This window comes from Lissotriton helveticus, chromosome 3_1 (assembly GCF_964261635.1).
Source record: "Lissotriton helveticus chromosome 3_1, aLisHel1.1, whole genome shotgun sequence".
NCBI lineage: Eukaryota > Metazoa > Chordata > Amphibia > Caudata > Salamandridae > Lissotriton > Lissotriton helveticus.
This window is the reverse complement of record NC_136061.1, coordinates 1,141,375,009-1,141,397,618: the sequence shown is the minus strand read 5'-3', so window position 1 is coordinate 1,141,397,618 and position 22,610 is coordinate 1,141,375,009. Positions and strand designations below refer to the sequence as shown.

Here is a 22,610-nt window from a genome sequence, read left to right as displayed (position 1 = left end):
ACCATTACCTATAGGGCCACCCATTCACGGTAAATGACCACAAACCATTGGTCCAGCTGTTTAAGGGGTCAGTGACAATACCCCCATCCAGAATTGAAAAGTGGATCTTCTAATTATAAGAATACAGCTTTCATTGGAGGAACAAGCATTTACAATGCAATGGTTTTGCCTTTGTTAAAGTTAGAGCTATTGGCATTGCTCTTGACATTATTATTATTTTTTTTTTTTAACATAAATAAATGGCAGTCATTTACAATGCCAATAGCTTAATCTCTCGCAAATGCCACACACAAACACCCACAGAGAGCCCCCCCCACACACACACACAGAGCCCCCCACACACACCCACACAGAGCCCCCCACACACACACCCACACAGAGCCCCCCACACACACAGCCACACAGAGCCCCCCCCACACAGACCCCCCCACACACACCCACACAGAGCCCCCCACACACACCCACACAGAGCCCCCCACACACTGCGAGCCCCCCCACACACTGCGAGCCCCCCCCACACACTGCGAGCCCCCCCACACACTGCGAGCCCCCCCCACACACTGCGAGCCCCCCCACACACTGCGAGCCCCCCCACACACTGCGAGCCCCCCCACACACTGCGAGCCCCCCCACACACTGCGAGCCCCCCCACACACTGTCTGGCAATGTACATCAGGCTCTCAGAGTTCCATACAGCTTTGGAGAGAGTCATACAGCCTGTATGTACACTCTGTGCATGAACAGGCGCCGCCGCCCGTGCGGTCCTCTCCGATTAACGGAAGTGCTGTTAATTGCCGGTTTGTGTTCGCGCTGAGTCTGCAGTGGGAAGGTTTGAGGTGGGAGGTTTTGTAACACGATAGGAAGTCTGTTTGGGAGCGAAAGCGGTGGCCACAGCAGCAGACAATGGAACACAAGTCACCCTTTTGTATGAGCAGGTCTCCCGAGGCACTCAACAACAGATCGACAAAGTGTGTGTGACTAAGTGTCACATGTGACACTTAGTCACATGTGACTTAGTCACATTGTGCAGTCATCCGTGCACAAGCCCTGGTGCACGGATGAGGCCTGTGTGGCTGGAGATGGGGATGCTGCCTTCCGTTCAGGCAGGCAAACGTGGGGTCCCCACTGGGATGAGATCTGGCAATAATCTGGGACGCATACAGTGGCTTCTTGGAGTGCATAGTTTTTTTTAAATTGTATTTGTATTAATTAGAATGCACATTTTACGCCGTTTCTGAATCGAGTATTGAGTATATTCGGTTAAGGCTAACTGAAGACTCCTCTGAAGTGACACCATTTAGGAGTCCCAGGCAGCCATTTAACCACAGTGCATTCTGGGAGCTGTAGTCCCAGTTCCCAGCTGGCCTAGCGATACAGATTACAATGATTTCGAGAATAAAAAACTGGATGGAATATGGGAATAGGTGTACTACACACCCGAGGGTCCATGTCTCACTGTGACGGTCCATGACATAGGATGTGCATGTGTTTAATCACAGCGCCAGGAGGCCCCAAGTCATATGAATACCTCCAGACAGTCTTGGCTTTTTTAGACAACGGCGCTGTGCATGCTGGGATCTCGGAGGCTAGATACATCATCGCCTTGGCTGAAAAGCCAGAACGTGAAGGTGTCACGCTTGGCGTGGTGGGTGTCACGCATCGTACGTGTCTCTTTGACAGACAGCTATATGCTAATGATTAGTTCTGTCAGCATGTCAGCGAGCGTCATAAAATAAAATGTCATATTTGATACCAGTGTCCAGGGATCATCTGTTGCACCCCCCACCGAAGAGACAGAGACTCCATCCTGTTGCATTTAATTTATACACCAACCTGTCGTTCATTATTGCTTCACACTGTGAGGCGCCCATTAAGCTGCCAAAACCACCCAGCTCCTCCCTGCACTCAGTCCGCTGGGGTAGACTTCCTATGTGAAACACCCCCCCCCCCCCACGACTGAAGTGAAAACCTATATGGGCGCAAGGCAGGTGTGCCCCTCTCAGGATTCCGCGGCCCGTCTCGTTGCTCTGGCGACGCCTCATTAGTGCACCCCAGGACCGGACGGCGCTGAGAGCAGGCACTGTGGGCTCTTGTGTTAAGTGTGTCCGGCACTTCAAACAGTGGCAGGTTCTCCGCTGCGTGTCCCTTCCTCATTAAACCCTCGGGTGCAATCAAAGAAGCAGCTAATGGGTGGACAAACCACTTGAACACAGCAGCCAGAGACCCCCCCCCCCCCCCGAGGGAGTGGGGGTGAGGCTGCACCCCGGGACAGGCACTTAAGGCATTCCTGATGAATGCAGTGCACTGATCCAAGGCGTGCTCTTGTTGTCACGAGCAAACACAAGTGTTTACCTTTCTCTTGTCTTCCACAAGTCTGGTACCCCTCTACCCGCACCCACATACGTGCATCTAAAGCCCCTCATTCGCGCGGAACTGAAGCCCCCCTCCTTTAGAGCCCCCTGTGCCGCCAGAGTTCAGTGACTAAACAATGACCCCGTGTCACCGGACCCTAGACTTGGTGTTCCCCCTCTCATCTAATTGCCTTTTTCAATCTTGGCGATAGTTCCTCACCACCTATGAATTCAATTCCATTTTCATACCTTGGGATCATTTTAGATAACAGGCTTAAACTCCATGTGATCAAAAAAGGAAACAATCTCTGTTCTGTAAAAAAAAAAAAAAAATTTTTTTGAGTATTCAATACGTACACAACAAACAAAAGAGACCGTGCTTAGCTACGCCATACCTACACCCAGTGCTTAATTTGTAATAGAATGAGTGCCGGTGCCCAAACCTGCTGCCCATCCAATAAAATATCGGTGCACGAATACCAAGGCTGCACTGTCCTGATTCCACCTTGTGTCTCTTTAATCCACTTTCAGACACTCCCTGCCCCTCTCTCACTCTTACAGACGCCTGCTGCCTCCCTCTATGCCGTTTTTCCATCTTTCCGGTAAATGTAAGATGCAGGAAAATAAGTGCTGGTCCCCAAAAATAAGTGTAGGTGGCCTCCAGTGGCAATCACCGTCTAAATTACGCACTACCTACGGTGCACTTTGAGAACTGTAACAGATAACTTAATAAAACTTGGACAAAAATGGAACAAATCGTCAGCCTGTGGAGCGCATAGCAGTAAAAAAAGACTACAGAGTTCACATGGCTTCAGTGCTCCACAAAGTATTTGAAAGATAATTGTGCTCCGTTGTGAAAATATGAAAAGCAGTGGGTTGCTTTTTGCCAGTCTTCTGCACCCAGCATAGCTCGGCAGAGTAGCTAGACACTTTCCATGTCGTGCCTGGCGTCCACACCCAAGACTGATACTTCAAACCTTTTGATTCTCACTTCACCACAGTTTGAAGCAGGTTCGTTGTATTTTTCAGCCTAAATTTGGTACAACTGTTGAGTTGAAGGAGCCAGAAAGATTATCGTGCACTGTGGTCCGGACCACTCCTTCCTTTCATATAGCGCACTCTGGTCTCCACTCTTCAGCTTCACTCCAGCTCGCAGCGCTTTGAAAATAATCGTAAAATGGGCGCCTAGGAACTGAAAAACACGCACACGAGGGACAGAGAAAGTGTGTGTGTATTCTCCCATAATGTTGGTAGGTGTGCTGTTTTCCACGAGGAATAGAGCCCCAACCTAAGAATTGAAGGGAGCCACAAGAACTTCAAGAATTTCATGAAAACTGAACTTTTCAGACTTGCCTTCAACTTAGATCATGGCTTGCATCATTACTTCCGCCCCTTAATAATGTCATGCCGCACTACTTGACCTATTCGTGTACGCTACCATTAGCACTTCTGTTAGAGGAAGTAGCGGAGTGGTGGGAGGGGGATCGGTCGCACGTGTAGTCGACCCCCTATGGCCGCGCTTCCCCCAAGTTTAAAACGGGCACAACCTATTCTTTGTTCCTATTGTGAAGCGCTCTGACGCCTTCGGGTAAAGTCAGCGCTACATAAAATTGCATAAATAAATAATCTATAAATAAAGCCGCGTATTCGCCTGAGCTTAATAGATGCGGGAGGGGGGCGGGAACGGGGCCGGAGACATGGAGAGCGTGAGAGGCAGCGGGAGGGGGGCGGGAACGGGGCCGGAGACATGGAGAGCGTGAGAGGCAGCGGGAGGGGGGCGGGAACGGGGCCGGAGACACGGAGAGCGGGAGAGGGGGTGGGAACGGCCAAAAAATAAAAGCAAGCACTCACCTGGACTTCTTCCGGGTGCCGTCAATGCCGGAACAGATTCGGGGGCGTTCCCGAAGGCTTTTGGCTGACGTAGCGTGACGTCGCCAAAAGCCAAAAATTCTCGGGAACGCCCCCGAATCTGGTCCGGGATTGACGGACAGAGTCGTCTCCCAATGGCTAGCCTCCATTTATGGAGCTAGCCAATGAGAGAGTGGGGCGGATACCCGACCCCACACACAGAAATCATAATATTTTTCCTAGTGCATGCGTACTTCGTACGCATTTGCTAGGCAAAACCTAAAAACAGGGAGCCCACAATCCCGCAGACTATCTGTCTGGACAGACCCGACCAGTCACCCTCAAGACGAATGGGAAGCAGCTGATACGGAGGAGTATGTTAAGATGGTCGTAGAACAGTCACAACTGCTTCCTATATTTTTAGCCAACATTGTAGAGGATACCAAAGCTGATGAATGCCTCCAGAAGGCTCTCACAGTGATCAAATCAGGGAAGTGAAACATCATAACCACCGAGCTAGCCCAAAAGAGAAGGGAAGTCAAGCAAACTCTGTTATCCCGGCACCATTTGAGGGATGAGCTCACAGTCACAGCAAGGGGTGCCTGCTGAACAGAACCGGACTAGTCATACCTACTAGTTTGACCCAATAGATGGCAGACCTTGCCTACGGATTCCACGCAAGGATCGTCGAAACAAAAAATAGGCTGTGCAGCAAAGTGCGGTTCCTCGGAATAGAAACCTAAGTCAAGCACCGGCGCCCCGCCAGTCAGCATCACTGAACTGATCCCAGTGGTACGTGGCACCATGCAAGTACAGACTTGGACAGCCTCCCAGAGAGCGGGCACTTGCTTAGTTATAGACGAATTCTCCAAGTAACCCGTGGTGGAGATTGTGAAGTTCACATTCCCAGAGAAGACTATGCCAAAATTGAAGATCATGGTCACCCACGTCCTGATAAAGAAGATACACACTGGCAATGCCCCCTCACCCCTGATCTGTCGAGATCACGCTAACTAACTCTCTTCATGGAGAACCAAACACCGCACGACCACCCCATTCTGGACCCAAGCCTAAGGGGCAGCTGAGAGGTTCAACCTCAAGACAATCAACACCGCCCAAGCTGAGCAGCAGTGTGTTAAAAAAGCCATGTATGCGTTTCTGAGAGACTGTCACATGACCCCTCACATCACCACAGAGATAGCATCCAGTATTCTCTGATTTAGACAGGACGACGAAGATGCCATCTAATATCACCCTGTGTGGGAAAAGACCCCGGCCCAAAGCAGCCAGGTCTGCTCCCGAAGCTATAACCAGAAATGACTAATGTAGCAACACACACAAGCCATTACCCCAAGAGTCTATATAGGTTGTTAGTTGCTAGTGAAAGATAGGCATCCTGGGAGTAAGTTCCAACTACCTTTTGAATGCCCACCGTGGCAAGTCAGGAGAAGCCAAGTGACCATGGTATTAGCAAAATGAAACATGAGGTTGTAAAAGTGTCACCAGAAATGCTTCCTGCTTCAAAAAGTTCCATACAGCCACGGGAGCCTACCGGGGGACAGAAGCCCTAAACCCGTGAACAAACACAGTCATCAGAACCACAACAGCCCTGAGTAAGAGGAAGAACCTCTAATTTCTTTATCCCGAGGACTCGGAGGCCACCTGATGCCCCACTTTTGGCCCTGAACTATGAACATAGAACATTACAGCAGAAACAGGAGGAGAAAGGGCAGGAGGACCTGCAGAAGGAGCCACTGGGGACCCCACCCCTAGGCAGGAGGAGTACAGATGAGGTCTACCCCGTTACAATCTACACAGGAACCCCACTCAGTCCCAAAAATTACAGAACTATTTGATGGACTTGTGATACAAGAGGACAGGTCGAAGCTCCTGCCGATTTGACAGCTAATATACTTTTTGTCCAAAGAGGCGGAGTTTGCTGTATGCGCAATGTTTGCTGTATGCACCTCCCAAAGAGACAACGTTGGGGTTATGGGTTGGTCTAATGTTTTGTATTGCATGGTTTCTGTTTTTGCTCAGAGTTGAGGAGAAATGTAGAGCTGCAAGCCGAGGGGTGTTCCTACTGGAGCGGTGACCTTACAGCAAATAATGGAAGAGCCAGAAATCACGTGAACTGAGGCTTAAAATAAATGGTTGTATGTTCTTACTTCGCATTCCATTGCAACGCATGCCTTTACCACGCATGCGTTACAACGGAATGGTATTTCTACGCACTAGCTTTTCCTCGAATTCTTGCGTGGTGACGTCATACGTCGTTAAGAGAAAACAGACGTTTTTTTCCGTTTTCTCTTAAACAACGCTGTTTGCCTGCATATCCCGACGTGACTTCTGGTGAGTAATTTTTTTTGGGGGGGGGGAGACCCCCCCAAGCCCCCTTTTTTAACTTTTAAACTTTACCACATATGCCTTTACTACATACCTCGTAGTAAAGGTATGCGTGGTAAAGGCTATCGTGGTAACCACGCATGCGTTGTACTGCATGCGTGGTTAAGGTATCCGTGGAAACGGCCGCGTTGTAGTGGCCGTTTCCCAAAATAAATGAGCGGGCCATTTATCAGCAGTACCACACCAATCTGAATAGGAGTATGTACGTGTGTCACATCTGGCTCTACGACCCTGTTCACCCAGTCCTAGCATGGCCTGCTACCACCGCGCCCTAGGGCATGTCTCCCAGGTATAGGAACAATTCAAAGCACCGCCAAGGCATTGTTCCCGAATGCATGATGAAGAGGTACACAATTGCAAAGGATGCATAGTGGTCAATGGAAGAAACAACAGAGACCATACATAGAATTAAAGATGGAAACAGTAAATAACCAGGATTATTTTCGACCAGGGGTTATGAGTGACATTAAAGATGACAGTGAAGCAAGAAACAGAGTTATAAAGCACAAAAGGACAGAAAAATAATATATGCAACATCGGAACACAAAATGTTGGTGAAATATCGGCAACTGACCCTTCAGCTCGGACAAAATACAAATGGGGAAAGTCTCTGATAATATTGAGAGAGGACTCCATGTTATAAGTCTTAGCCAAACGAATGAGGAGGGAAATACCATTGCATGAACAACCAGTGGAATATGGTGGAAAAGGCCTTGTCAATCAAGATAGGTAAACAATCAAACAAGTTACTTACCTTATGTAACGATATATCTGTAAGAAACATTAGTTAGTGATAGATTCCTTACCGTAGATTTACCCCAGCCGTCAGACTGGATGCGCAAAGTTTTCATCAGCAGTACCCCCGCGCATCGGTAGGCGTCGTCGTGCGGCTCCGCGTACGTCGTTGGCGTCGTAGTCGCCAAGATGACATAGTTGGAGCTACTTAGATGTGCCCATGTGCGCTGACGTCAGTTCTGTACATGACTTTCCACGTCAGGAACGCAGAGCCGTGCAAGATACTGACCACTAGTGCATTGAAACTAGGGCCCTGAAAGGGATGATCTTAACCCTAGAAATCAGTTAGCAGAACGGGGAGAATGGGTGGGGCAGTAAGGAATCTATCACCAACTAATGTTTCTTACAGATATATCATTACCGAAGGTAAGTAACTTGTTCATCTGAAAGAAACACATTAGTGATAGATTCCTTACCTTAGAATAGATACCCCAGCAATACCAACCCCGGTGGAGGGTCTGCGACCCAAGATCACACCAGAAAGCCATGGAGAACAGATCGGCCAAAGAAGCTGTCTCTCCGGTCTTGACTGTCAAGGCAATAATGCTTAGTAAAAGTGTGCAGCGAGGCCCATGTGGCTGCCTGACAGATGTCTTGCGGGGGACACCACGTCCCAATGCAGTAGTAGCTGCTGTTTCCCTGGTAGAAGGGGCGTGCAACCCCACCGGAGGTTCCTTTTTAACCAGAGAATAACAGGCTTGATACACAAGACGACCCAGCGGGAGATAGTCCTCTTGTGTACAGCCCTGCCTTTCTTGGCACCTACATAGCCAACAAAGAACTGGTCATCCACTCGAACTGTTGTGCGCGATCAGGTAGAATGAGAGCGCACATTTTGGGTCTAGAAGGTGGAGCCTCTCTGGAAGGGTGCGGAGCTGGAAAGAAAGTGGTCAAGGTGATAGTTTGCCCGATGTGGAAGGCAGTGACTACCTTTGGCATGAAGGATGGACTAGTGTGAAGCACAACCTTATCCGGATGGACCGACAGAAAGGGAGGTTTACAGGAAAGAGCCTGGAGCTCACTCACGCGCCTAGTGGAGGTGATGGCAACCAGGAAAGCAGTCTTCAAAGTCAATACACGAAGAGAACAGTTGTGAAGTTGCTCAAAAGGAGCGCACATTAAATAAGTAAGAACTAGATTCAAGTCCCACTGCGGCATAACAAATGGAATAGGAGGGAAAAGGTGTGTAATGCCTTTGAGAAATCTATTTTCAACAGGGGACTTGAAAAGAGAGGGCTGATCAGGGAGCCTGAGAAAGGCTGAAATCGTAGAAAGGTAGCCCTTAATCCAGGAGGGATGCATCCGTCACCACTTTGTGCTCCGGTTGGGGAAGGGAGAGGGATCTGCCGCTGACCCAATGTTGGTTCGTGAGCCACCACTGCAACTGCTGTGCGGAGCCGTGCTCGGACAGGTCCCCTTGATGCTGTGCCCACTGGAACTTCAGGTCCCACTGCAGAGCCATCTGGCATGATCGGTCAGCAGGAGGCCATGAAGCCCAGCAGCCTCAAGGTCATCCTAACCGAAAGGGCCAAAATATCGTAATCATAGCCCGAATGTCCTGGACTCGCTGTTTGGGAGGATGAACCCAAAACTGCACCGTGTCCAGAACCGCTCCGATAAAGAGGAGCTTCTGAGAGGGAACCAAGTGTGACTTTGGCACATTGATGGAGAACCCCAGCAAATGCAGGAGGTCGGCCATAATCTGGAGGTGGGAGAAGGCTGCCTGGGACGAGCCCGCCTTCAACAGCAAGTCATCGAGATAGGGGAAGACTGACACCCCTGATCTGAAACTAACGTGTTTGGGCAACCCTTCCTTGGCCACAAAAGGAGCGAAAAGAAGAAGCGGAAGGAGTGCGTGTGGCCGAAATGCCTAAGGACTTGGCCGTAGCCCGTGAGTCCTTAAAACGCTTTAACGCACTGTCTGCCTTGTCGTCAAAAAAGGTGAGTGCCATCAAAGTGCATGTCCATCAGAGTGTTCTGGACATCCCTGGAAAAGCCAGTTATCCTCAGCCAGGCATGGCTGCATTGCACCACTGTTGTGGAAATCGCTCTGCCCAGCAAGTCAGGTGTGTCAAGACCACAACGAATTGTGAACTTGGCTTCGTCTCAACCCTCAGCAATAGCTTGGGAGAGCACCGTTCGGGCCTCCTCCGGACACTGAGGCAGCACCAGCGCAACTGTGTCCCACACAGAATGGGAATAATGGCCCAAGAGGCATGCAGTGTTCACAGACCTTAGCCCTGAACTGGCAAAAGTAAAAATGTTCTTCCCAAACTGTTCCAGTATCTTGGATTCCCTGTCCGGAGGTGCGGAAGGGAATGCGCTTGGGGAGGCAGAGGCTTGGACGACCATGCTCTCAGGGGTTGGGTGTTGGGAGAGGAAAATGGGGTCGTCCATCTGGATGCATCCTCCACATCCTCTTCCCAGTCCAGGTTTAACTCGCACTGGGCTGCAAGAGGGTCCTCAGACCCCTCCCCTTTCTCCCCATCCTTCCCAACCTGCTGGGCAGGCAGAAAAGAGGGAGGTGGATGGAGAAAGGGATAAAAATTCCCTAACGGCGTCGGAATCAGCGCCGATCGACACCGGTCCGGCACCCTCAGCAAGTCGGGGTGGTAGCCGGGGACGGCTTCGGCCAGGGAGCCGGCCAGCTGGCGGCAGCGCCGTCCATGGCGGTGGAACGAGGCCACCGACATCTGCTGGGATCCATGCAGGGCTCCATGGGGGTCTCTCGGCTTCGAGACCGGAGTCGTCGAAGATGTCGGGCTGGAGCCGACGACACAGAAGAGTGAGGACCCCCAGTCGGACCCGCGGGGCCTGAAGGTGTGCCGACGGGGCCCGACTGCCCAAAGACTTGTGCCATGGCTGACAGGAATCCCTGCAACTTGGCCGGAGTCGCCGATGCACCCGGAAAGGGCGGGTAGGCCATCGGCAACTGCCTAGGCTGTGCCGGAGCCGCGGAGTGGTACCACCCGCACCCTCAGCCGTGTCGCGCGACAGGCTAGGGGAAGGTGAAGAGCGACGACGCTTCTTCAACTTCTTGTGCTTCACCTTACCTGACTCCGAGGGTGAAGACTTCATCGGACGATGGTGATGGCGGCTCCCCGACCAGTCCCTCAACCTCCCTCGGGACCGGGACCTTGAACGGCGCGTAGCTGACTCCCAGGCCTCCTGTAACTTTCGGGACCGCTTCCGCAAAGTTTTCGGAGCCATGGTCCGTCATTCGGGGCACGACTCGGAGTCATGGTCGCGCCCCAGGCAATAGAGACTCTCACGGTGCGGGTCCGTCACTGACATTGTGCGGGGACAAGGTGCGCAAGACTTAAAACCAGGAATCCTTATACACCAGGAGTCGAAGACTCAAAAAAACAGAGACAAAAGTCCCAAAATTAACTCCGTCAAAAAGTGACTGGAGGTACCCCTCTCTATGGATCTGCGCTTGCTGGCGCAGAAAAAGAAAGAACTGACGTCAGCGCGTGTGGGCGCGTCTAAATAGCTACAACAACGTCATCTCGGCGACTACAACGCCAACGACGTACGCAGGGTCACACAACGATGCCTACCGATGCACAGAGGTACTGGTGACGAAAACTTTCCAGAACAAGTCTGACGCCTGGGGGTAATTCTAAGATAAGGAATCTCTCACTAACGTGTTTCTTTCAGATACATAAGATTGTGTATAAATAAGTTAACGGAAACAAAAGAAGAGGATCAATAATTAGCAGTTTCTAGCTTTAAACAAAGTACTTGAACAACAATAGTACACGTTCAGAGATTTTAACATTTGTAGAAGCAATTGAATTACAATACTCGTCATTTTTTGCGGGACAGCAGAATGTTGAATCGCTATCAGAGGAAGAGCCTGGGTGCTGAAAAATGCACTGGGATTGCTGATGAAGACAATTCTCTTTATTTAATGGAAACTTTGTAAAGAAAATTGGCAAACTTGATGATGCTCTGCGTATAAGAGATTAGTTATGTAGGGATAAGAAAAGCTTGTACATAAAATGCAATAAACGCAGGAGCAAATAAACTTTGTTTTACTTGAAACTAAGACAATATAAATGTATTTAAAGATCGCAATGGCGACAACTGTAGTGCCCTCACTGACCATTTACACTAAGCAAGACAATATGTTCATATACTTCATGTACGCATGACAAAGGATACTACTATACAGGAGACATGCAACCACACAATCAAATCAATCCAGGGTACATAATTGCTTGGGGGCAAAGCAATAAGTTGTGCATTTAACAGGAGTACTATGGACATTTTAAAAATCAATACATAAACATGTCAAGTCTCAAGGTACCAGTACCCTCCGTGTACTGAAACTCCAAGCATGAGAACCCAGGAGAAGCACAAAGAGATGAAAAAGAAGGAAAATACACTAGGAGTGCCCAACCCCTGAGTAGACCAAGAACAAGCTCTTGCAGAACGCTGCAGGAGTAGAACTAAAGACAGAGAAAGGAGCTACTAGGCAATGAAGGCCTCTGTAAGGGTGTGTAACAGCCATTTTTCAGAGACCCAAAGCTACTAAGAGAAGGAAAAGCAGCCACACACAATGATAAAGCAGACAGCAGACTGAGATGATAAAAGACCCAAACCAGGGTAAAAGTATAACCATGATTCCACACTAGGCAGAGGCACACACCCACATTGCACAAGACATGGTGCCTGATGTTGCACTCCAGACAAAATGGCCAGCAATAACACAAAAAGGACAGAAAACACCAAAGTGAGCACCTGGGCCTATGTAGAATGAGCACCAGGCTCGCGATAAAGCAGACAGACCACAGAGGGCCCTGGCCAACACGCCTGGAGCTCACAAATGTTGATGAGAGTAATACTGCGCCTTTTTTACCCACTGCGCTACTCTAGACAGAGGCCCACCTTAACAAATCAGTGCTGATCCTGCTCCTCATGGAAACAGTCCATTCCAAACTTGCAATTGAGGCCCACTCCAGAAGGGAGCACAAACAACCCCAGACCAGTTTCAGCCTTTTTTAGGCTCAGTGAGTTAGGTATAGCTTAGATCACATGGTCGGCTTCTGTCTGGAAGGGCACAGTGGGTTTAAACGTGGGGTGTGGATGCTGCATGAAGCAATTAGCAGTGGTTTAGACTAGTTACAAGAATTGCTCATATTACCAATGTGCATGTTTTATGCAACAAACCTAGAGGACAATCCCCAAACACTGGGATGTTGACCAGAAAAAGTGGAAGGGTAGCCAGGCGCACTACAGGTGCTGAAATAAGCATGAATCCAAAAGTAGAAAAATGCCAGCTCAGAAGGGGGTCACCGTCCAGAAGATGGACAGTCTACAGCAGGGGCAGCAAACTCTCAAGTCTGGTAGCCTAATGAAGGGAAATCTGTAACAAAAATCAAAATCTCTACAAAGCCAATCATTAGAATATAAGTGGAACAAACAAAAGTGAAAACATTATTTTTGTTAATAAAAATGTACCTGCAACTTTTCCAAGTGACTCTCAATATAAGGGCACACGGCAACGTCATAGGTGTCTCTGTTGTTCCTTATGGTATGTTTTCTACGTTTGACAACATGTTGAGCCACTGAAACACAGGCCAAGAGATAAGACACAAATATAACAAACAAATTAATTTTTGTCCCAGTGAGGTACAGTACCTGCCCTACAATCACTTTATCCCATTTAAATGTCCTTTCTTTTAATTTCTCCCCTCACTGCCTTATATTGTCATTGCACAAGAGTTTAGGAATCCATCATTTTAACAATGAATTAGAGGTGTAATCCCTACTTTCTTTTAACCCCTTCCCCTTCTTGTAAGACTGTGCCCTTTCAAAAAGAGAAGACAGGTTTTCAGTATGCATGCGTGTCATTTCTACATATGCAGTAAATATATGAATGACACTTGCATGGCCCTGGGGATATTTCAAGTAACGCTCTTTTGTGCCCAATTGAAAAGGAATAGAGAAAAAAAGTAATATATAGCCTTGTTATAATTGTGTTCACTAGATGGGTACTACATAGAGGCATTCACATTAAGGGCTGGTTCTGATGCGGTTAGGAAAGCATTCCGACCTAGGGCCCGATTAGGATGCGGTTAGGAAGGCGTACTAATGGCATTTGCTCCTTCTAAATCGGATCGGGAACGTGTCTTTCCGACCGATGGCCCAATTACGATGCAGTTAGGAACAAATGCTCCCATTGAAGTCAATGGGGTATCCAACCAAATAGTATCTGGAAGCATCCGGCTGCATCCTACTCAGTCGGTCGGACTCTCATGATCCAAGCGGGTCGGAAACCATTTCAAAACCAATTAAGTCTGGAAGCTTTCCAAACCACATCAGAATCGGGCCCTAAATGTGCAAAACATATCTCACTCCAACAGGTATAAATCATCAGGAAGTGGCACGAGTATTAACAATTTCGAAGTACATACTTATCAACAGCCTCTGATAGTATATGGATTAGTTGACCAAGTGGTATATGCATTAGTGGGTGCAAGCATTATATGTATCACTGAGCACGTATAATAAATGTACCAAGATATTATATATGTAGTTCAAGGCAGCATAATGTAGCATCAGACATCAATTGGTCACAAACAGCACCATCAAGCATGAATAACCGCAAGCATCTGTAATAAGCATCAATTAGCCGCAAGCGGAAACATGTATGAAGGGATCAGAAGGGGGGAATGCGATGAGACTTGAGGGTGACAGGGGCTACAGACACGAGTTGGGGGAGAGCAGAGGGTAAGTGGATATGTATAGTGTACAATTTAGATTGCCAGAGAACAAAAAGTAGGGCACATCTACCACATTATTATTCATATATAGAGCCAAGAGGAAAAATAAATGGGGCACCCTCCTCAAATGGACATTACGTAATATCCAGTCCAAACTATGTATTACATTGGATACGTCTGCTGTGGTTGTGACCCTGCCCCATCTTTTAGATGTAGAGGTCCTTCCACCCGCGTAGCTAGGGGGGGGCGAGGGGGGCGGTCCGCCCAGGCGGCACTGTTTTGGGGGCGGCATGGCCGCCCTACTGTTGTATTTTTTGACTATTGCGGCCGCGGGAGTAAAAATAAGTGTGTGTGTCCCGGCGTTGCGCGCGTCAGAAATATGACTAAAGGGGAATAGTGTGAGGCGGCAGCCTATCACCCTTAGTCTGCACTTCTCGCGCGCGCAACGTCAGGACGTAGTGACACAATTCCTTTTACACCCGTCCCGCGGCCGCCATCCAATAGCCCTTAAAGGGTGATAGGCTGCCGCCTCACGCTGTAACAGACTTACTCAGGGTCAGCAGTAGTATTGCCTTGATGCGTTCACCCGCCCTTGAGACTCGGTCTCACAATCCTCAATGGCGCGGCACCATCATGAGAGGCCTGGCTGCCTGGCTGCATCGGGCGCTGCGTACAGTGCGGAGGAGTCAGCACACAGAGCCGATTCTGCAGCTACAGTCACTGACACTTCGCAGTGAAAGGTACTGTGACCTATTCTCGTATTTATTTCAATATTTTTTCATTTATGCATTTTTATGTAGCGCGGACTTTCCCGAAGGTGTCAGAGTGCTTCACATTAGGAAGAGTAATGATACATGAGGAGACAATTACAAGTGAACAAATCACAAAAACAAACATTAAATTACATGAGGCAAAAGTGACAATTTTGAACAAACAAAATACATGAGGTTTGCAAACGGTGCATTACAGGAGGAAAAAGTGACATGTGTGCAGCTTACAAGAGAAAACAAAGTACAATTAGAGGTATGATGCTGAAATAACTGGGAGACACTCAGGCACAAGTACAAAACATTAAATAGGCATTGGTGGCACTTGTGCAAGTATCAAAAGCAAACAAAATGTGAGCGGTAGCAAACTGTGTTACAAGAGAAAGGTGGCGTGTGCATGCATGTAGGCTTTCCTCATGAATGTATAAAGAGAACAGCGCCAACATCATACTGAAAGGGGCACTGGCTGCAGCCCCAACGCAGATCTGGTGGGCCTCGTTTTCTGTTTTGATTGCTAGATGATTCCAGGCGGAAACGGGCAGCTTGATTATTTTTACCAAATTACCCTGGCCTAGGCATGTCAGTTGCACAGTGGAAATTCTAGGGGCAGAAAAACCACAAATATAAGAGAAAATTGGAATTCCTTATTTGTGCAGAGCCTGGGTACTCTTCATAATCAGTGCAATGCAGCCGTAATATTTAGTGTAGGGTGACAGTAATAATAATAAAAACAAAGTAGGAACAGACTGGGCTATATGGTCATTGCCTTGTGGCCATTGAAATCAGTGCAGAGTGATTTGGGGTCAAGGGGGAGCAAAGAAGGATGTGTGGATTGGAACTGCAGGCATGAGAGTGAAGGGAAATGTAGGGGGGCATGTTGTGGCACTGCCGTACAGTAGGGTGAGGTGGACACGCCAGGCAATGCGGCTTAGGGGGGACAAGGTTGATGTGTTCCGTACTGCTGCATGCCCTGGGTGTAGGGAGAGCAAGATGGATGTGTTCTGACACCCCCTAAAGTGAAGGGCGGGGAGATGTGTTCTCGTGCTGACACGGCAACGGCATCTCCCTTGTCAAGGGTGTTAAGCGAGATGTGCTCTGCCCGCATCGTGTCATGGGGGCGTGTTCTTATTTGGCATACACCGCTATATTTTCCATTTCCGTGTTTGATTTCAGGTGCCTTTTCCGCTACGGCTCTGCATCCTGATGGGTGCTGGTATGACAAGTTGGCGGGGCCTGGGATTCTCAAGGAATGAGAACACATCCGTTAAGAAGCCGGCACTGTTGATAGGCCTGGATGCTTTGGTGGATGGTGATGCTGTAACCCTGCAGGGTCGAACTTTGTTGTTGCTATAGTGGCTTGCTGCTGTGGTGGGCCACTAGAGCAACTCTCAATTAATGCAGGCTGATACTAGGTTGGTGACAAGATACTCAGAAATTAGAAATCTCCCTTGACTTGAATTGAACTTAGCTGTTGCACACACTCCAACTTAGATCAGCACCAAGCAGTAGGCACTAGGAGTTTGGCAGAAAGTCTCTGGCTGCAATGGCGTGGGTCTGACTGGTGTGAATCTGTTCTAAGGCCAGGCTATATGTGTACCACCCTGCCCCCACCTCCCCTCAGTAGTTCATGCTGTTCTGAGTTCGTCATTGCATTATTGTACCTCAAGTCAGAGCACATCACGTTTGTGCATGTCCCCACTGCTTTAATGGGGGGACCATGATGTTTGGTCATTTAATGTCAGCTGTAGATGATGGATCCCCGAACAGTGTGATGTATGTGTACGTTTGCATTGTGCTAAGGGGATTACCAGGTAATCGTTCATGCATCTCTCTGATGGATGTTACATGCGTTTTTTCTGAGTCCCCAGTTCGATTATGCAGTCTGTGTGTTCTCCTTTGTCCCGGTCACCAGTGTATTCAACTGTGTAGCCTTGGACCGTGTCATGTATGTAACTTGCATGATTGATCGAGGTAACTATTAGCAGCGATACTACATGTCTCTCGGGCCTCTTTCAATTGCTCGCCGTACCTATTCCCCAGCACCCCTTCCCCCAACCACCAGGGGCGGCAACCTGTGGGATAGCCCAGGGCGCCACAAGCTCTAGCTACGCCCCTGGGTCCTTCTGACTTATTGTACGTATGAAAACCTAACCAGTGGTGGGTAATTAAAAAACAAAATAGGTTAACATTTATAAAAAGAAGATGACCAGGTTTCGGTAAAATGAGACCTCACTGAAGCAACCTTGGGTCACAATAAAGAGCTCAGGCTCTTCTTCGTAGGCATGCTCCTTTGACTGAAATTACAAGGGGAAGAATGAAGTGCTCTTCATCAGTTAACTTCTTGTTGTTGGTGTGCCTTCCTGAAATAGAGGCTGACCAGTCATCTGCCTGTTAAATATTTTAATTTCTAACAATGGAGTATCAGTGTGCCTCAGGGAGTGTGCAGGTTTGAAAATGTGTGTCCGGGTGTATCTATAGGATTTCCTTCAGTGAGTGTCTTATAGTTTTGTGTTCTAGGAAGGGTGGTTCTCTCCTACTAGAGTATCCTCACAAATATTGAGATCTTTTAATTTCCATGGTTACCAAAAGGGTGAAAGCAGAGCTCCCATCGTTGTGTTGAGATCCAGTAAACGTGTAATGGCTGCAAGCACAGCAAAAAAGCAACTTGAATCAAACGATTATTATTTGTTAATTACTTTGAAGAGAGTTCATGTCATATCTAGGCTACTTCAGAAAGCTTTTTGAGCTGGAAACAGAAGGGAGGGTTGAAGGACCAACAGTGCTGAACTGGCCGGTCGGTCACTTTGGCACTGCCAGGTCGACCAGCTTGAAAGGGCCAGTGTTTGAGCTATTCTTTTGGTGCAATCACAGCACCCAGAATCCAATGAAACATGCCCCAAACAGTCCTTTGAAGCCTGCCATGTGGCAGTGCCAGAGTGCCCAACAGGCAAGTCCAACCTTGGAGAACTCACATTTCAAGCATTTTATTTTGCTCTTTTCGGATTTCCTTTGTGACCTGGCGCAGCTTGGCACATCAAATTAATCTTGTACGTGAAAATTGCAGAATAGTTTAGGTAGAAATGGTGATTTGAAATGTATTTCTCAAACCAGCAGAACCAAATACTCCTTGCTACAGCAGTTTTCAAAATGGCGCCCAAATGCATCACTGTGCATACATACGTACCTCCGGGATCCACGAATGTGATGGTGGACGTTTTTGCTTCTAGGTTAAATTGAACGTTATCAATTTCACCTCCTCCAATTTTGGACTTGTAGAAATGAAGTTCCAGTTTGTCTCTCAAATGTTCTTCTGTTACATTTTCAGGCAGGTCTTTGACACACACATCTTTCCGAGAAATAGTGAAATGAATCTGCAAATATATGATTGGCATTTCATTACATGAAAATGACTGTGTGGTGCATGAAACAAGGACAAACCAGGCTTGCTGCTAAGGTCCCAGAAATTGCTACTTATGCTAAATCTGCCCAATTATATCAAATCATTATCTCCTTAGTGATGTTTGTTAAGACCAGTCCCTATATTTCGGGAACAACCCCGCTGGCAGACCCCCGTCACCCCAATATTTGTGTTTGGCAGCATCTGGCCGTTTACCAGCCTGTAATTATGCTCTTTTGGTTTTCGTGGTATTTTTTACCAAGATAATGGGGTATACATTTTCATAAAATGTCTGTAAAGTACACGGTTGCTAACACATCAAAGAAAGTTTAATCCAAGAAGGATAGAAAATAAATTAAAAAAGAACTACAGAAATTCCTGGTACCGTTGGTGTAAAGAGTGCAAAATCTGGTTGGAAAACTAGTCTTACCTGTCCATCACTATATCGCCCTGTTGCTGCACCTCAGTCTGATGCTGAGTCAGTCACTCAGCCAGTACGTGTTGGTTAATGAATGGCCATGATGTTCCACTTAAAAGGTATTCAATTTGTTTTGCTTGTTATGTCTGCAAATCAGCAAATTCGCTCTTATCTCAATCAATGACTTTTTTAACAGAACAGATGAATCTAGACATTTACTCTCCACTTACTGGCTTAATTCTGAGCTGGAATGCCAGCTCTGTGGCCATTTCAAACGTGCTGTGATACAGTATTTGGTAAATGTAAAATAGACATAGCATTGTCACTACACATGGTAATGTACGTATGTTCAGTGTGTACCACTAAGTATTGTTTATGTGTACCTGAATTTGTTCATTTTTCTGGATGTGTGAATGGAGGCTTTTGAGGGTTTTGCTGTATGTTTTTGTGAATCTTTAATTAAAGGTGCTGAAAGAATATTTAAGCCAGAGTTTTTTGTGTGAAAGTCCATAACAGGTAAAAGTGAATGACAAACAGGGAGAGGAGGAGAGGGGGTGTACCCAGCGTGTGTGTGTGTGAGAGAGACACAGTTTATGTGTGTTTCTGAATATGGGATGTAATTGTAATTATATAGTGCTTACTACCCCCGATGAGGCGTTGAAGCACTTTTTCAGCGAGTAGCACGCTACTCCGGAACCCATAAAGGATTAGTGGTGAATTAGTGTAGTGAAATATGAAAGTAACTTGATTGGTGGATATTCATAAGTTATTTAGATTGAGAAGGATAGCAGAGGGATAGAAGAGAGATAAAGGTTTGCATTTATAAAGTGCTTGTTACCCTAATGATATGTTGAAGTGCTTTTTTCGGCGAGTAGCACGCTACTCCGGAACCCATAAAGGATTAGTGGTGAATTATTATAGTGAAAAATGAATGTAATTTGAGTGGTGGATATGTTAGTCAAGTATATGGATTGAGAAGGATAGTGGAGGAATAGACGAGGGAAAAGGTTTGCATTTATATAGCGCTTGCTCTCCCTGATGAGGAGTTGAATTGCTTTTTCGATGAGTAGCACGCTACTCCGGAACCCATAAAGGATTAGTGGTGAATTAGTATAGTGAAATATGAAAGTAATTTGAGTGGTGGATATGTCATTATGCATTTTGATTGAGAAGGAAGAGGGAAGGGTCTAGAATGTTTTTTTTGTTAGTTTATAGCCGTAGGAGGGGATTTGGAGTGAGTAAAGGGGTGGTGGAGTAAAGGGGTGGTGGAGAGGAGTTAGTATAAGAAAATATGAAATTAATTTGAGTGGTGAACATGTTATTACGTTTTTTTTAATGAAAAGGAATAGTGGAGGGATACAAGAGGGAAGGGTCTAGATTGTTTTCTTCATTTTGAGTTCCTGGCAGTATGAGGGGGTTTGGGGTGAAAAAAAGGGAGGGGGAGGCAGAAGAGTCAGAGTTAATGGTTTAGAAAGGCTTGTTTGGGAGATCTGAATAGTAAAAGATGTAGGAGATGATGCAGGGAGGAGTAAAAGAGGGAAGAGTCTAGAAAGGGTTATTTTGGGGGTCATAGTGGTGGTATAGGATTTGGGATGAATGAGAGAGTGGAGGTAGAGGATATATTGATAGATGTATAGGGTGAGAAATAGGTTAGTGGATTCGATATGTTGAAGGTTAATCTCTACCACAGACTGACCTAAAGGTAGAAGAACTTGGGTATAGGTATGTAAGACCATGTGAATTAGATGTTTCTCATCAACTCAGTGAAATGAACACAGCTTAAAAAGCGCTCATTCATCGGAGGCATCTTGGCGCTTGCCTAGCCTAAAAAACATTGCATGGCAGATCTAATAATTATTGTAGGAAAAGACAAATTTTATTCAGCTTCCTTAATCCTGTATAACTGTCCTCTGCCTTGATGTTCCTTGGAAGACAATTCCACAGCTTGGTCAAGAGCAACTGAAATTCTTCCGCTCTATGTGGAAGACTTAATTTTTGGGATTGATAGCTTTATCTTTATTCTCCGCTGCCCATGATGTCTCGTTGGGATACACCAACTAAACTGGGATTTAACTGAAGCTACACCCGTCCCATGTAGAGCTCTGTGTACCAAACAAAGGGTTTTAGAAATGGAGCGATTACGGACTGGCAGCCAATGTAAACCTTTCGGTGCATCTGTCATGGAATGGTGTTTGGGAATTCCCAATAATAGTCTTGTAGCCGCATTCTGAGCGACCTGCAATTTTGAACATAGTGCCTGGGTGGCTCCCTTTTAAAGGGAGTTACAGTAATCCAGGCGGCAAGCAATTAAAGCTTGAATACCCGTTTTCAGAGGTAAGTGTGGAATAAACAGAAAAACAATCTTTAGCACTCTGAGAATGTGCCAGCACACAGTTGCCACTTGATTTATGTGGCTTTTGAAGGACAGATCTTTGTCGAAAATCACTCCACGATTCTGTGTGGAATTAACTAGTTGTTGTACCGGCTCTGAAGGCAACCTAGCATATGACCAGATATTGAGCGATTTGCCAAATATGAGAACATTTGTCTTCTCGCTGTTAAGTTTTAGGCAATTAGAACTCATCCATAGGTCAACCTCTCTCATATAGTCCAGAAACTTAACTGCTGTCACTAGTGGTCCATGGAAATATTAAATGCAATCTGTGTTTCATCTGCATAGAAGAATACCATAAAGCCAAGAGTGAGATCCAGTTCAGCAAGGGGAGACATATATAGATTAAACAACTTAGAGCTCATTGAAGAGCCCCGTGGAACTCCACAAGAAAGACTGAACGGCTGTCACCTGAATGGATTACATGCCACAATTGCGTTCTTCCTGTCAGGAAAGATTAGAGGAGTCTACAAGCCTCATCTTTGAAGTCCATCTGGGAAAGACAAGCTGCTAGCAAGGAGTGTGCGACAGTATCAGATGCCGCATGGAGATCCAATCATGTAAGGGCAGCAGTGCCTCCATGATCTAAAATGGTTCATGAAACCTGCCTGGGGAATGTCTTGCAAATTATGGTTTTCTATTACAGACGAAAGTCCCTATAAAGGGCCTTTCCAGAATCTTGGCGGGCCAAGACGAGAGAGATGTTGGGCTGTAATGTTTCCACATTGTGAGGTTTGCATTTGCCTTTTTTTTTTTTTAAAAGAGAAGTATAGTAGTTTCCTTCCTAATTTAGGGAAAAACAGCCGTTTCAATAACCATATGAAGAAGGGACGTAACAGATTTGGTAATAATATTAGGAACAAGGTGAAAAATACGGGGCTGACAAGATTCAGGTGGGGACCCTGATTTCACTACCAAAAGCCGGTCTTGAACTTGTGGTTCAGATAGGAGTGTGAACTTATGGAACACCGTACCTTGAGCTAATGTTTGCTGTAAATCTAGTAAAGAATTCCAGGAAAACTCTGAGGTAGATGTCTTTAATCGTGTTTTGGAAAAATAGCTAAATGGTTAGATGTGTTTTCTGAATGTCCTACAGAAGATTCAGCTAGGGGTGACAGAAAGACTGTTGACCACTGAAAACGAGTCCTTGCCCGAGTTCTTTGAGCTTCCCACCTTATGTGGACAATACTCTGATTTTGCTTTAATTTTGCATCTTTACACACCAATATAGCTTTTCAATATATATGTATATATATTTATGCAGTGCTTCCTCCAAATCTGTTCACGCTTCCTGCATTTTTTGTTTCAGAGGTCTCAGGGTGCAGCCACACCATGGGCATTTGGATGTATTTTATTATTTTGTTTGACTGGCTGTAAGGAAGCAGTCTCATCCACAACTGCCAGGAACCAACTATCTCTAATCTTAAAGCTGTGAATTCTAAGTTCGTAGCTAGAACAAAGGACCGGTTCTCCAGGGCAGTGGTCACACCATCTTGTTTTACCTC

The 22,610-nt window shown here is 46.8% G+C and overlaps 1 protein-coding gene across 4 annotated transcripts in view; it reads right to left on the bottom strand.

Annotated features, from left to right (window-relative positions):
* The window catches only part of NMI (N-myc and STAT interactor), a 201,199-nt gene that overhangs the window by 13,889 nt on the left and 164,700 nt on the right, over positions 1–22,610 (bottom strand). For all 4 annotated transcript variants that reach the window (XM_078681751.1, XM_078681754.1, XM_078681752.1 and 1 more), the window contains 2 exons: positions 18,083–18,269; positions 12,867–12,973 (listed from right to left, as the gene is read on the bottom strand). In XM_078681751.1, the coding sequence (XP_078537877.1) occupies positions 12,867–12,973; positions 18,083–18,269 (294 nt within the window). The remainder of the gene's footprint in view (positions 1–12,866; positions 12,974–18,082; positions 18,270–22,610) is intronic.